The 15,705-nt window shown below is 47.0% G+C and overlaps 1 protein-coding gene across 1 annotated transcript in view; it reads right to left on the bottom strand.

Moving 5' to 3' along the window:
- Positions 1–10,314, bottom strand: part of rxrga (retinoid x receptor, gamma a) — a 133,468-nt gene extending 123,154 nt beyond the window's left edge. The window contains exon 1 of the mRNA XM_055642007.1: positions 9,962–10,314. Within this exon, the coding sequence (XP_055497982.1) occupies positions 9,962–10,037 (76 nt within the window). The 5' untranslated portion in view covers positions 10,038–10,314. The remainder of the gene's footprint in view (positions 1–9,961) is intronic.
- Positions 10,315–15,705: the final 5,391 nt, after the last annotated feature.

Below are 15,705 nucleotides of genomic sequence, written 5' to 3'. Positions count from 1 at the left end.
GCACGTTTGTAGGTCTAATTGGCTTTGGTAAATTGTCCAGAGAGACCAGCCAACTACTCTCCCACCACGGATGGTCTAGTTGTCTGAAGAAAGGACCCCACCCAAAACATCACCCATCCATTTCCTCCAGAGATGCTGCCTGTCCCTTTGAGTATCTCCAGCATTTTGCATCTATCTTCAGTATATACCAGCACCTGCAGTTACTTTCTACTGCATTTTGCATTCTGTTTCTTTTTCTCTTTTGCACGACCTTAATGCACTTATTATGGATGACATAATTTGACTGAACAGTACGTAAAGGAACATTTTTCACCGTATCTTGGTACACGCGACTATAATAAACCAATACCATGCTCAGGAATTTTCTTGCGTCTCCACTCATGGTGATGAGTTTTTCAACCAGATACACTGCCAGTTGCTTTTCACTCAACTCCCAAAATACTGCCTGGAATGCAACTTCCCCAGCTCCCTGCAGTGATACAGGGCTGCATTAGCCCAGTGTTCATCTGCAGCAAGCACGCTGCAGCGACCTGATATATTGCCACGTATGCCTCTCTTTATGGATCATGTGGGATTTGGGCTCTCTGACGGGAAGAGAGGGACTGTTAGAAGTTCATTAAAGTAATTCAATTGCACACAGTGGGCACGTTAGAGAATTATGTTGTTGAGATCATTGCCTTTAATTACAGAGGTATAGCACCAACGCTGCTGGGCACTACCCGCAGAGCTGTCCGCCTGATCTCTGAGGGGCTCATCTATACATTATTTATTTGGTTTTGATTGCAGTCAAGACTCCTTATGTCCCAACCACCATTAGCCCACAAACTAACATCAGAGAGGATATGCTCATTGGCAGTTTATGGCTTGCGTCATCCTGCTCTGTCCATATTAACCGTACACCTTCTGCACCGCAACAACCTCTCTGCTTCACAACTCCCAGAGTAGGCAATGAGGTCTTCAAAATTTCCCGGGTGTGGATTGTATCCTTAGCTTGACTTTTGTCTGCAATCTCTGGGTGGTGAATGGATGTCTGTTTAAATGGATGGTGGAGGTTTAGAGTGATATGGGCTAAAGCCTGCATCCACTGTCTCAGTTGTCACTTCTGTTGGGATGCAAGGGTGCAAGCTATGGAGTCAGGAGACATTTCAGCCTTCAGCTCCATTAGTTTGCCTCATCCTAAATATCCAGTGATGGTGATGGTAGTTATTCCTCCCCATAGTGTTTAGTATTAATGGGATAGTCATAGTATTTACCTCATGAAGAATAATGCAAAGTAACTGATTATTTTGTCTCCCATTTCCTTGTTCCTCTTAACTATTTCCCGAAACTTCATCCCCAAGGGGCCAGTATTCACATCGCCATCTTTGATTTTATTGTCCTGATGCAGTGACTCAACCATTCCTCTGCCTCCACAGATTCTGTATTGAGTTCCTCATGGTTTGCTTTTTGCTCCAGGTTTCAGCATCTGGAATTCATAGGTTCTGAATTAGGCCATTCGGCCCATCAAGGCTTGTCCCCCATTCAATTCTGGCTGATCTAACTTTCCCTCGCATCCTCATTCTCCTGCCTTCTCCACATAACCCCTGACACATGTAAGAATCAAGAATCTGTCAATGTTCACCTTATAAAAATCCATTGACAGCCTCCACAGATCTACCACCCTCTCAATAAAGAAATTCCTCATCTCCTCTGAAAAGGTATGTCCTTTTATTCTGAACCTATGACCTCTGGTCCTAAACTCCCCTGAGTGGAAATATCCTCTCCACATCCACTCTATCCAGGAAACCTTTATGTCCTCCTGGCTTTTATTGTTAGTTGCTTATATTTCCTACCAGTTTGCCCTCGTAGTTTACCTTCTACTTCTTGATGTTTTAGTCCTCCTTCACAGGATTCTGAATTTATTTCTTCCCAGTCTTTTGGTGTATCATTAACTTCTAATACCTTCAACCTAACACCTCCTTAACTTCCTTGGTTAGCCCTGGTTTGTTCACACCACTTCCAACCCCAAACAAGGAGATAATTTGTGATTTTTTTTTACTAGGAATCACAAATTATCTCCTTAATGCTTAGATATGCTACAGTTGTCGCCTTACCTCCCCCCTTGACTCCATTCAAGGACCCAAGAAGTCTTTCCAGGTGCGGCAGAGATTCACCTGCACCTCCTCCAACCTCATCTATTGCATCCGCTGCTCTAGGTGTCAGCTGGTCAACATCGGTGAGACCAAGCGTAGGCTTGGCCATCGCTTCGCCCAACACCTCGCAATAACCAACCTGATCTCCCTGTGGCTCAGCACTTCAACTCACCCTCCCATTCCAAATCCGACCTTTCAGTCCTGAACCCCCCATGGCCAGAGTGAGGACCACCAGAAATTGGAGGAGCAGCACCTCATATTTCGCTTGGGCAGTTGGCACCCCAGCGGTATGAACATCGACTTCTCTAATTTCAGATATTCCTTACTTTCTCCTCCCCTTCTCAGCTCTCCCTCTAGCCCTCTGGCTCCACCTCTTCCTTTCTTCCTCCCGCCCCCCCCCCCCCCCCCCACCCGCACATCAGTCTGAAGAAGGGTTTCGACCCGAAACGTTGCCTATTTCCTTCGCTCCATAGATGCTGCCTCACAAGCTGAGTTTCTCCAGCATTCTTATCTCCTTAAACGTCTGTCACAGATTGCTGACTGTTTTACCTGCTACTTTGTTTGTCCGTTGAAAAGCAAAACACTACTGCGGATGCCAAAAACGTGGAGCAAAAACAAAAATGTTGGCATCACTCAGTGGGTCAGGCAGCATCAGTGGAAGGAGAAAGAGGGTTAATATTTTAGGTCCGAGACACAACGCGGAACAGTGGCACAGCGGTAGAGCAGCTGCCTCACAGCGCCAGAGTCCTGGGTTCGATCCTGACTCTGGGTACTGTCTGTATGGAGTTTATACGTTCTCCCTATTAAACCACATAGGTTTTCTACGGATGCTTCGGTTTTCTCCCACACTCCAAAGACGTACAAGTTTGCAGGTTAATTGGCTCCTGTAAATTCCCCCTAGTGTGTAGGATGCGAAAGTGGAATAACATAGAACTAGTGTACGGGTGATCGATGGTCAGTGTAGACTCAGTGGACCTAAGGGCCCGTTTCCACGATGTATCTCTGTACTAAACCTTTCACCAGGTGAAGGATGTTCAAATGAAACAGTGACTGCCTCTCTTTTCACAGCTAATCCATTCACCTGATCCATTGATGCCAATTGTCTCATTTCATTATAGTCCCTTTTATTACATTTGCTTTTAATCCAAGTTTTTCCTCTCTCAAAATAAATGTAAAATTCGATCATGCTGTGATCACCACTTCCTTGGGCATCTTTTACTCTGGGGCAATTTATTTAATCTGAAACATTGCCCATTACCAAATCCAGCACACCCCATTCCGTGGTTAGATCCATAATGTATAGCTCTTGGAAACATTACTGCACTCCATGAAATTATTCTGATGGCACTTTCCAACCTATAGACATGAAGGTTAAAGTCTCACTTAATTGCTCATCAACACAGACCCCAATACTTGTTTAGGAAAGACCAGATTTAAATCAAAGGTAGACCCAAAATGCTGTAGTAACTCAGCGGGACAGGCAGCATCTCTGGAGTGAAGGAATGGGTGACATTTCGGGCCGAGGCCCTGCTTCAAACTGATGTCAGGGGAGTGGGCCGGACAAAGATAGGATGTAGTCAGAGATAGTAAGACTGGTGGGAAAGGCGAGAAGGGGAAGATGGTGAGAGAGGGAAAGCAAGAGCTATTTTAAGTTAGAGAAGGCAGAAGTCTTCAAATAGCCCTTGCTTTCCCTCTTTCTCCATCCCCTTCCCAGTTCTCCCACTAGTCTGACTGTGTCCGACTACATTCTATCTCTGTCCCACCCACTCCCCTGACATCAGTCTGAAGAAGGGTTAACTGAAGGAAATAATGGGTTATCGGGGCTGTATGTTGTGACAGACAGCCTGACACCTTGCATGTCATTTTAATATTACACATATCTCATTATTCTAGGTGCTTGGTACCTACTTCCAGCAGCCACTGGTTGTCCTCCAGGATGCATCGAGGTGCAGCCTGAAGGGCCTGAACCACTTAGGCGATCTTCTGGGCGACTACAAGCGACAGTGGCAACAATATTTGCTGTTAGAGGTTGTCGCAGGCTGTCGCGAGATGTTGTAGGTGAATGCTAGTAAAACCAGTCCCTGACAGTTGCCTAAAGAGTCACCTCAGTGGGACAGGCCCATAGGTGCGTGTGAATAGCGTAGATCAGGGGAGCCGCGACCAGCTGTGTCACTCGTTGTCCAGCCCACTCTCCAAGTCGCTGATAGACACAAAAAGCCGGAGTAACAGACAATATCCTCTCTGTATCTGTGGACCGACTCCAAGCACCAGAGGCCCATTGACCTGTGGCGTTGCTCGATATGCGATTGGCTTTGTGGAGATCAGAGCCAGATGTCGCCGTGTCCCGGCACTCGGCCCTACATAGCCCTGCTAGCCAGACAGGGTTCAGTTTAGAGATACAGCGAGGAAACAGGTCCTTCGGCCCACCGAGTCCGCACCGACCAGCGATCCCCGCACATTAACACTATCCTACACACACGAGGGACAATTTACACTTATACCAAGCCAATTAACCAGACCTTCAGTCTGAAGAAGGGTCTGGACCCGAAATGTCACCCATTCCTTCCCTCCAGAGATGCTGCCTGACTCGCTGAATTACTCCAGCACTTTGTGTCTATCGGTTTAAACCAGCATCTGCAGTTCCTTCCTACACGTGTACCTGTCCAAATGCCGTTTAAATGTCATTGTGGTGATTTCAAGTGTAGAATGAAGACAAAAGTGTTTAGTTGTCGCGTGCAGCGACATCAGAACAATGACATTCTCAGTTGCTGCACCTTAACAGGCCGGTTAAAGAAACAACACACAGGTACATGTAATTAGATAGATTTAGTTTGCTATTGCCACCTGTAGCGAGGTACAGGGAAAAGCTTTTGTTCCGTGCCATCTGGTAAGTGCAAGCAAGCCGTTCACAACGTACAGATAACGGGGATCCGACACAACAAATATAATCAATAATACAATGGATTAATAATCAGTAATAATGGGTAATCATTCCGGCATATTAGTGGAGGCCCAAGTATTAGCATTACAATTAATGCCTCACAGCGTCGAAGACCAGGGTTCAATCCTGGTCTCGGGTGCTGTCTGTGTGGAGTTTGCACGTTCTCCCAGTAACCGCGTGGGTTTCCTCCGGGTGCTCCGGTTTCCTCCCACATCCCAAAGACGTGCAGGTTTGTAGGTTAATTGGCCCTCTGTAAATTGCCTCCTAGTGTGTAGCGAACGGATGAGAAAGTGGGATAACATAGAACCAGTGTGAACGGGTGATTGATGGCCGGCACGGACTCGAGGGGCTGAAGGGCCTGTTTCCACGCTATATCTTTGAATTAATTATAATATTGAACAAATCAAGACTTACCTATCGGATTTGAACATGAACAATATAATCCCAAAGCTGCAGAGTACTTGACTGGCATTTATTGCATAATCCCCAAGGTTATTCTTTGTAAAGTGAAGGGCAAAGTTCATCTCTACAAGTTTCATTTTCTTGTTAATTTTTAGTTTATATTTACCATCTTGCCTTTGCTTATTTGTTCCCGCGATACATGAATCCATGACTTGCATTTAAAGATGAACAAAATATCAATTTAAAGACAGTTATCAACTAATTTCCCCGATTGAGTATGAATATCGATTTCTTTAACATCCCCTCTCTCTCTCTCCGTCCCTCCCACACCCGAGTGGTACTAGCTGCAAAGTCATCTTGTTGGGTCTCATTGTGCGAGAAGGAACTGCAGATGCTGGTTTAAGCCGAAGAGAGAATTAGGAGACCAAAACTGTACACAATACTCCAGATGTGGTCTCACCAGAGCCCGATACAACTGCAGAAGAATAGGTTACACTTCGGGTCGAGACCCTTCATCAGAAATCTATTGCCGGTCCCCATGGTTATGGGGTGTGAACCCTGGAGTCTCTCCCCAATAGCACCGAGGGAGCACTTTCAACCATGCAGTTCACCACCACCTTCTCAAGGTCCAAATACAGAAATTGTTGGACACACTTTAGTGCACCAGGTAGCTCCTGTGGAAATAGAAACAGTGATTGTTTCAGATAGAAGAGCCCAATTCCGGTGGAGTGCCATCTGTCTGATGCATTCACACTGGTTCTCTCTACATAGCTGCTGCCTGATCTGTTGCACATTTCCATCACTTGCTGTTTTTATTTGATATTTTCAGCATTTGAGTTTTAATTTTCCTCTTGTCCAGGGCTAATGGGGATGGGCAATACATGTTGTTTGTCGGGACCTCCTTCAGGCTGAAGAAGGGTCTCGACCCATCCTTTTTCTCCAGAGACGTTGCCTGACCCACCGAGTTACTCCAACACTTTGTGTAACTATATTTGGTATAATCCAGCAACTGCAGCTCTTTGTTGCTACAATATGTTGTCCTTGTCTAGAACAAAATAATTTTAACATTGCAGATGTTGATTATTGTAGAAGTGATTACAGACCAGAAAAGTTTTGCCTTTTGTAAAAAAAAAATTACTTTGAGATGTTGTTGTGAAAAAAAGTTCTAAATTGCACTTTTATTATTCCTGCTCCGTGGAAAGAGCATGCTTATAGCTTACGAGTGACCTTGAAAGCCCTGAAAATGCTCTTGGCAGTGTGATCACTGTGGAGTTTTGGTGATGGACTATTGACCAAAAGTTGACTTGGAATGGCCAAATACACAGTGTGGCTACAAGAGCAGGAATCCTGTGGCGGATAACTCACCTCCTGACTTCTCAGATCTGCCCACCATTCACAAGGTTCAAGACCATAGTATGATGGAATACTCTCCCCTTGCCTGGATGGGAGCGGCTTCAACAACACTCAAGAAGCTCGAGATCAAACAGCTGCCTGTTTGATAAATACACTGCATTCTCTACCACAGAGGGCAGTGGAGGCCAATTCACTGGATGTTTTTAAGAGGGAGTTAGATTTCACTCTTAGAGCTAAAGGAATCAAGGGATATGGGGATAAAGCAGGAACGGGGGGAGGGGTGGTACTGATTTTAGATGATCAGCCATGATCATATTGAATGGCGGTGCTGACTCGAAGGGCCGAATGGCCTACTCCTGCACCTATTTAAAAAAAAATGTTTTTTGTATTTCTACGTACAACCATCACCAATGCAGTGGCAGCAGTTTGTACCATCTATAGGATGCACCACAGCAACTCAAAAAGACTATCCAGTCAGCACCTTCCAAAGCCAAACAAGGTCGGAAATACCACCTGGAATTTGCCCTCCAAGCCACGCACCACCCTGACTGGGAAATATAGCGTTGTTCCTTCATCACCACTGTGTCACAATCATGGAACTCTCTTCCTCATAGCATCGTGGGTAGAACCACACAGAAAACAGCTCATCACCAGTTTCTCAAGGAAATTGATGGATGTGAATTAATTGCTGGCTCAGCACAGATCCCTTGAATGAGTAAAACAAAAAGTCACCTGTCCACACTGAGCAGGCAGATGATAGGCAATTGTCCAGGATTAACATTGGCCCCAACTGCCTGGCTTGGGGGGGGTTCAAATACAGCACAAGAGAAAGGACAAGAGCCCTGATTAACATCCCAGCTCAAAGTGAGCTCGTTCAACAGTGTAGCCCACTCTCATTAGAGCACTGAGATTCTGCACTGACAAATAGAACAAGGCTTCTACCTGTGATCCTCACTATAACTTGCTATCTGGGGCCATCGAGTAAATGGCTAACAGTGGGTGGCAGACGGAGGTGGTTCAGATGGGGAGCATCCGAGGAGAACAAGGGGTGCGGTTGCGTGAACAGCATCAAGTCACGTTTGATCTTTAGATATTGCCGAATCATAGACCCCTGCCCACGTTGTCGAGGGCGAGGAGAGGGAAAGCCTCACAGACCTGGCTTCTTGAATCACAGAGATGCAGCACGGAAAAAGACTCTTCGACACCCGAGCCTACGCCGAACATCGACCACCCATTTACACGCATCCCACATGAATCTCATTTCTCATTCGCCCCACATTCCCAACAACTCTCTCCCATGGCGACCTTTTTATACTTGCGGGCATTTTTTAACATATTGAAGAAAACGCCGCGACCTAGCTGAGGCCTCGAGTACGCGGAGACCACTCTCGAGCATTGAGGAGAGTTATGAAGACCTCCTATGACCTCGTGTCAACCATGCTGCGAGTACGAGTCGAGGGCAAACTTGCCAGAACTCGCGGATTAGGTCATTCAAGTGGGACAGGCCCTTAATGATGCCGGGGGACTGTAGAGCAGATGGGGGGTGGTGAGGGAGGGAGCAGGGAATGGAACGGAGGCCAGCAGGGAGTTCAGGTGTCAGGGGGAAATTACAGCTACCAATTCACCCGCCAAGCTGCACGTCATTGGGATGTGAAATGAAACCAGAGCACCCGGTGGAAACCCACGAGGTCATGTGTAAACTCCACACAGATATCACCTGAGGTCAGGATTGAACCTGGGTTGCTGGAGTTATGAGGCAGTAGCCTTACCAGCTGTGCCACCGCTGAGTCGCCTTGAGTTTGGATCACTGGACGATTTAATTGAGGTGTTTTTTTAATAATGTCAGTGCATGTTGAGGGTGGGTGGTGAGAGACTGTCTCCTCTGCAGGTTGCAGAGTCTGCCCGTATCGTTGACACTGGTGACAAGGAAGGGAGGTGTTGATCTGAACCCTCTGGCAGGGACTGATGGACACCTTAAAACTGAGTCTGCGGGCCTTCTGCAGGGCCGGGGTTGGAGGTTACACAGCGGAGGTAACTAGATCAGCCTGTGGGGCTGACTGGCCTCCTGATGAGAAACCCAGGCCAGGGATATCATCATTCCCCCCCCACCCCACCCCCACCAACTGTGTGAGCTGTCTGCGAACAGCCTCAGGTGAAACGAGGTCAACCTCAGGGCTGTCTGGTTCCCCTCCTTCCTCTGATTCCTCCTCCCTTCCATTCTCTTGTTCACATCAAGTCTTGCCTTCTCCTGTCCTTCTCTCTCTCCACTCTGTCCTAAATTACAATCTCCATCCCAACTGCACAGCTACCCCCTCCTCCTTCCCCAGCATTGCTGCAGAGCTAACCAGTTTATTTCTGTCACCCAGTTTGGCTGGGAGAGATTCCTATAAATAAATAGAGGGGGGAGGGAGAGAGAGGCTACCATGTTCGCCTGGGCAGGGAGGGGGCAGGGGATTGAGGGGGTAGAGTGCTGGGACTAGATCACCGACCAGAGTCACTGCCAGGCGGCCTGAATTCACCCTCCCTGCCCCGGGTCTGCCTCTGTGCTCCGGCTCCCCACTGTCTCTCTTCCTCCAGTCAGGGGCGAGCGTGGGACTGTTTAACCCCTTCGCAGCCCCGTGAGGAGCATTCATCATCTGCCCTTTACCCCTGCTACCCCTCCACCTTCTCCTTTCCCCGACAGAGCTGAGCGGTATCAACGCCGCGTGGGGGGCTGTGCTCAGCAGCGTGGGACGTCTGGTGAAGGTGCTGTGGGGGGGTGGAGGAGGCAGGTCGACCGGCCGGGAGTTCAGGTGTCAGCTGTGTGTGACCTGGCAGCAATGCCCCGCCTGTGACTGTCCCCAGGGGGGGAGCGACTGTGCACACACACACAGACTGGTCACAGTCTCACCCACACAGTCACATAGTCATACACACAGTCTGCCTCTCTCACAGTCACATAGTTAATCATAGACACACACGTTCTCACACTCACTCACACACACACTCACACAGAGCCGGGGCTGCATGCATTCTCCACATACCACTACAAGCCCGACAGAAGCGGGAGGAGGGGTCCACGCCAACCCTCCCTCCCTCCCCCAACAACGCTATTTTTTTGTTTTTAAATAAAAGATAAGCAAGGCAGACTCACTGAGGTGGAGGTAGGTGGCCGCGTCCATGGCGTACGAGTGTATCCCCGCCGCCCGCACGGGGCTGGGAAGGAGCATTGGCCGGCGGCCCTCCGCGGTAGGGCCCGACTGCAGCTGGATAGCTGGCTGGATCCTGGCGTCTCGCTCGCTCGCTCGCAGCCGCTGGCTCACTCACTCACTCCGCGCTCAGCCTCTTCAATCAGAAGGGGCCCTGAGAGGGGGGAGGGGGCGCCGGGAGAGAAAGAGTGTGTGTGCACGGAGAGAGAAATAGAGAGGTTGGCCAGCTCCCCTCTTCTCCTTCTCCTCCCCCCTTCCTCCTCCCTCTCTCCGGGATTACGGGAGGACTCCGACCTTTAATGAATTGGCCTGCCGGGATATTTGGAAGTGAACAGCGTCTTCAAAGATTTACCCTCGTTGCTGGGGTGTGGAGGCAGGGGATTTTTTTGTTGCGTTCAACATAGATTTTGGGAGGGGAGGGGAGGGGAGGGGAGGAGGCCGAGGTGTAGAAGTAAGCCATTCGGCCCCTCTGAATTCTGCTGCCCCAGGAAATGCTGCCGGCCTCACGGCATCCTGGAGCGTGGCCAATGCAAGCGAGCCCCCTCCCCGGTTGCCTCCCACCCTCCCTTTGCCGTGAATGCCATGTCCCTTGTGGCATGGGCAGAGAGGTGGTTCTGTGTGAGTCGTCTTGCACTGGGCTATACCCTGCTGGTGTTTGCTTGGATGGTTGCATTAATCCTCCTCCCTCCATGCAGTGATGCCTGACCCACCCACCATATCCCCGCAACAGACATTGGCATACCTGCCACCCCTGCTCACAATACAGTTGCCACCCTCACTGCTTGTGGTTGAGAGCCGCTAACTCCCTTGTTTGCCTGGAGTCTCCTCATGTCCCCACACCCAGTGCTGGTTGGCAAGGAAGCTCACTGTCAACCATTGTATGCTCTCAACTCACAATTCCCTGCCCCCATCTCCACTGCACAAAGACAAATGGCATCTACATGGCACCTGTTAATTGACGTACTTGTGGGCCAGTTACCTGGGCCAACTGTAGGCTTCAATGCGCTTCCCATTATCCTCTACCATGATGCTCTGGAGGCATCAAACACGCACATGCACGTAGGCTATTGAGCCCATCTGCTCTGTTATTAAGGTTATGGCTTTCCTGTACCAACCCCATAATCAATTGATTTATTTAATATCTAAAAATACAATTGTGTTAATTCACTTGCGTAGGAGCTTCCACAGCCCTCTTGTCAAAATTCACCACCCTCGGGGTGAAAATATTTCACAAAAGTCTCCAATTATGAACATTGATCCTGGTTCTCTCTCCACAGGGTTCTCCCTGGTTCATCTCCACAGATGCTGTCTGACTTGCTGAATGTTTCCAGTATTTTCTGTTTTTATTATTGTTGAAGAAATTTCCTTTTTTGATCCAACCTGAATGGCCATTCATCGATTCTGAGGCTGTGACTCCTAGGCTCCCTGCCAAGGAAACATCAACTTGACATCTACCCAGTCAAGCTCTGTAACAATTTTATATATTTAAATTTGATCATAAGACCATGACATAAGAATAGAATTAGTCCATCGAGACTGCTCCACCATTCTATTATGGCTGATCTGTTTTCCCATCTCAACCTCATTCTCGCCTTCTCCCCGTAACCTTTCACACCCATATTAATCAAGGATTTATTAATCTCCATTTTAAAATACCCAATGACTTGGCCTCCACATCCATCTGTGACAATGATTCCGCAGGTTCACCACCCTCTGGCTAAAGAAATTGCTACTCATCTCCATTCTAAAGGTACGTCCTTTTACTTTGAGGCTGTGCCCTTTGAACCTAGAGTCTCCCGCTGTTGTAAACATTCTCCCCACGGCAGTTTTTTCTCTAATTTTTGTAGAAAATTCCTGAAGCCTTATCACTCTGCATACTCAATTTAGTGAACCTTTGCAAATTTCCCTCTATTGCAATCCCTTTAATCTCAATTTGCCTTACAACACTCACCACATTTCAAGAATCAAGAGTGTTTAATTGTCACATGTTTAATTGTCACAACAACGGATCAATGAAATTCTTCATTGCAGCAGCATAACAGGCCTGTAAACACATTACTCATATAGATAACATAAAATAAACAAAAAAGTAGCAAATTAATAACCCCCAATATTACTACAAACAAGCCCCAAAGTCTTAGTGCAACCAGAGTTAGTACATAGTTCATAATTTAGTTTGTGTTTTATAGCATTCAAAAGCCTGATGGGTGTTGGGAAGAAGCTGTTCTTGAGTCTGGTGGTCACAGTTTTCAGACTCCTCCACCTTCTTTCCATTGGGAGGGTGTTGTGGATCTTTGCTAATGTTTTTTGCGGCAGCGCCTCCAATAGATGCCGACGATAGTGGGGAGGACAGTATGGACTGGGCAGTACCCACCATTTTTCCGTAAGTTCCTTTATTCCTGGGCGTTGGAGTTGTCAAACCAGGCCATGATGCAACCAGTCAATATGCTCTCTATTGTGTACCTGTAGATGTTAAAGAGCGTATTTGTCGACAGAAGTAGTTTATGGTGCTATATAAATGCAGTCTCTTTGAATTGTAGTTGTGAGATTTCCTCAAATTTCCAGAAAGATACTGCCTGCCATCTACTACGGTGAACTGGATTTGTTCCTGACCTGTTGTCTGTGTGGAGTTTCAACATTCTTCCTGTGATCTTATGGGTTTCCTCTGGGCGCTCCAGTTTCTGCCTGTGGTGGTTGATAGATTAAATGGCCATGGTAAATTGGTCCCAGTCTGTAAGAACATGGGGGGGGGGGTTATGGGGCCGTGGGAAGAATAAAATGGAATAATGTAGGATTCATGTAGGTGAAGAATAAATGTGGTTAGCATTGGTTCAGTGAGTCAAAGGGCCTATTTCTTGTTGTCTGCCTCTATAATTGTGATGTCGGGCAACTGGAGTCGGTAGCTCCAGGAACCGGAGTTGGCATCATAAGTCACTGAACCCTGAGTTACAGACAAAGGAAGGAGCTTGCATTTATTTATTTCAAAACATTAGCATGACGTGAGCCAATGTACTACTTCGTATTATTGTCGGTTTATTATTATCATGCGTATCGGGATGCAGTGACGATATTGTTCGCAGACTGTCCAGTCAAATCATACTCTACATGAGTGCTATCAAGCCATACACACGTACAACAGGTAGAGCAAAGAGAAACATACCAGAATGCAGAATAAAGTGTGACAACGTTATAGCATTACAGTGGCAGAGAAAGTGAAGGTAAAAAAAATGCAAGGTCTGCAATAATTAAGAAGGAACTGCAGATGCTGGAAAATCGAAGGTAGACACAAATGCTGGAGAATCTCAGCGGGCGAGGCAGCATCTGTGGAGCAAAGGAAATAGGCGACGTTTCGGGTCGAGACCCTTCTTCAGAGGTAGGTTAGGAGATTGGGATTGCAAACTAATCTGAGGAAGGACATTCTTGCCATAGAGGGAGTACAGAGAAGGTTCACCAGACTGATTCCTGGCATGTCAGGACTTTCATATGAAGAAAGACTGGATAGACTCGGCTTGTACTCGCTAGAATTTAGAAGATTGAGGGGGGATCTTATAGAAACTTATAAAATTCTTAAGGGGTTGGACAGGCTAGATGCAGGAAGATTGTTCCCGATGTTGGGGAAGTCCAGAATAATGGGTTTAAGGATAAAGGGGAAATCTTTTAGGACTGAGATGAGAAAAACATTTTTTACACAGAGAGTGGTGAATCTCTGAAATTCGCTGCCACAGAAGGTAGTTGAGGCTAGTTCATTGGCTATATTTAACAGGGAGTTAGATGTGGCCCTTGTGGCTAAAGGGATCAGGGGGTATGGAGAGAAGGCAGGTACAGGATACTGAGTTGGATGATCAGCCAAGATCATATTGAATGGCAGTGCAGGCTCGAAGGGCCGAATGGCCTACTCCTGCTATTTTCTATGTTTCTATCTTATGAGGGGATAGTCCGATAACAGCGAGGAAGAAGTTGTTTCTGAATCTGGAGGTACGTGCTTTCAAGCTTTTGTGTCTTTTGCACGATGGAAAGGGGTGAAGAGGGCATGACTGGGGTAAATTATCCTTGATTATCCTTGCTACTTTCCTGAGGCAGCATGAAATGTAGATGGAGTTGATGGGAGGAAGAGAGGAGGCTAGTTTGTGTGATGGACTGGGCTACATCCACAACTCTCTGCAATTCCTTGCGGTCTTGGGCAGAGCTGCGATGCATCCTGATAGGATGCTTTCTATGGTGCATTAGTATAAATCGTAAGAGTCATCAGAGACCTGCTGAATTTTTGTTGTCTTCTGAAGAAATAGAGACGTTGTTGTGCTTTCTTGGCCCTCGTTTTAACGTGGTTAGTCCAGGACGGATTGTCAGTAATATTTATGCCAAGGAAGTTGAAGCTCACGACGATCTCCACTTCAGCACCGTTGATGCTGACTGGAGCCACCACCTCGTTTCCTGAAGTCAATAACTAGCTCCTTCATCTTGCTGACATTTAGTGGAAGTTGATGTTTAGGCATTTTGCTACCAAGCTCTCTATCTCCTTTCTAAACTCCATTTTGTCATTGTTCAACATCCCGTCCACTTCTGTGGTGCCACCTACAAACATGTAACTGGAGTCAGAGCAGGTGGGCAACATGGTCGTGTTGTATTGGCAGCATTGTAAGGGTCTGAGAACACATCCCTACGGGGTACTTGTGTTGACAATTATCACAGAGATAATAGTGATAAGCAGGAGTTTGGCGGTAGATTTGGCTGGGATTATGGTGTTGATGGCAGAGCTATGGTCAATAAATAGGGGTCTAATGTAGATGTTATCCAGGTGTCCCAGCTTTGAGTGTTGGGCCAGGAACATGGTGTCTGCCAAAGTGGACTGAGAGGTGAACTGCAGAGGATCAAGGCTGTCTGAGTGACTGGAGATGATTAACATTTGTGGAAAGGGAGCATACTTCTGAAATGTGGTGAATGTTGTAATGCAAAGTGACTGTGTGGGTTAGATTATGGCATATATCAGTTCAAACTTCTTGTCATGAATAAAAATGATTCTGGTAATTGTCTTTTTACATGTTTTTAGCAGGAGGATTAATGACAGTGTTTGAGTGAGAAGTACTGATTACAGTGACCCGACTCGCATTACTGATTGACAGGGGTGACTGATCACTGTGATTTCAGACAGTTAGACTGATAATTCAATTAACAGATCACTGCTGATTTCTTGTTAAGATCACCAATGATTACAGTGACAGATCACTACCGATTACAGACGGATCACTACTGATTGCAGTAACTTCTTGCGTATGGCGTGCACAGCCTAAAGTTCTAGGACAACTTGTTCTATTTGATCTTATTTGATTGTGCACAACAGGTTGATTGCATTCATCGAAACAGGGCGGACCATGTGAAGGTTGCAATCTTCCACCCCAACTGCAGTGACTAATCACTGCTGATTACAGTGACAGATTACTGATTTCAGTGACAGATCACTACTGATTTCAGACAGTTTACTGATTTCAGTAACAGATCACTACTGATTTAAGTGATAGATCAATCTACTGATTACTGTGACAGACCAAACAGCAGATGGATTCTGGGGCAGTGCCGGAGAGGTGTCAGGAGTGGACCTTGCGGTGGTCGGTGCGGCGTTTGATCAGGGCGCTGGCGGTAAAGGATGGCTGTCGTTGAGGGCGTCGGTTCCTCAAGACAACAACCTCCACTA

This window comes from Leucoraja erinacea, chromosome 10, assembly GCF_028641065.1.
Source record: "Leucoraja erinacea ecotype New England chromosome 10, Leri_hhj_1, whole genome shotgun sequence".
NCBI lineage: Eukaryota > Metazoa > Chordata > Chondrichthyes > Rajiformes > Rajidae > Leucoraja > Leucoraja erinaceus.
Note: the sequence above shows the minus strand (reverse complement) of the source record. Positions and strands in the feature narration are given on the sequence as shown.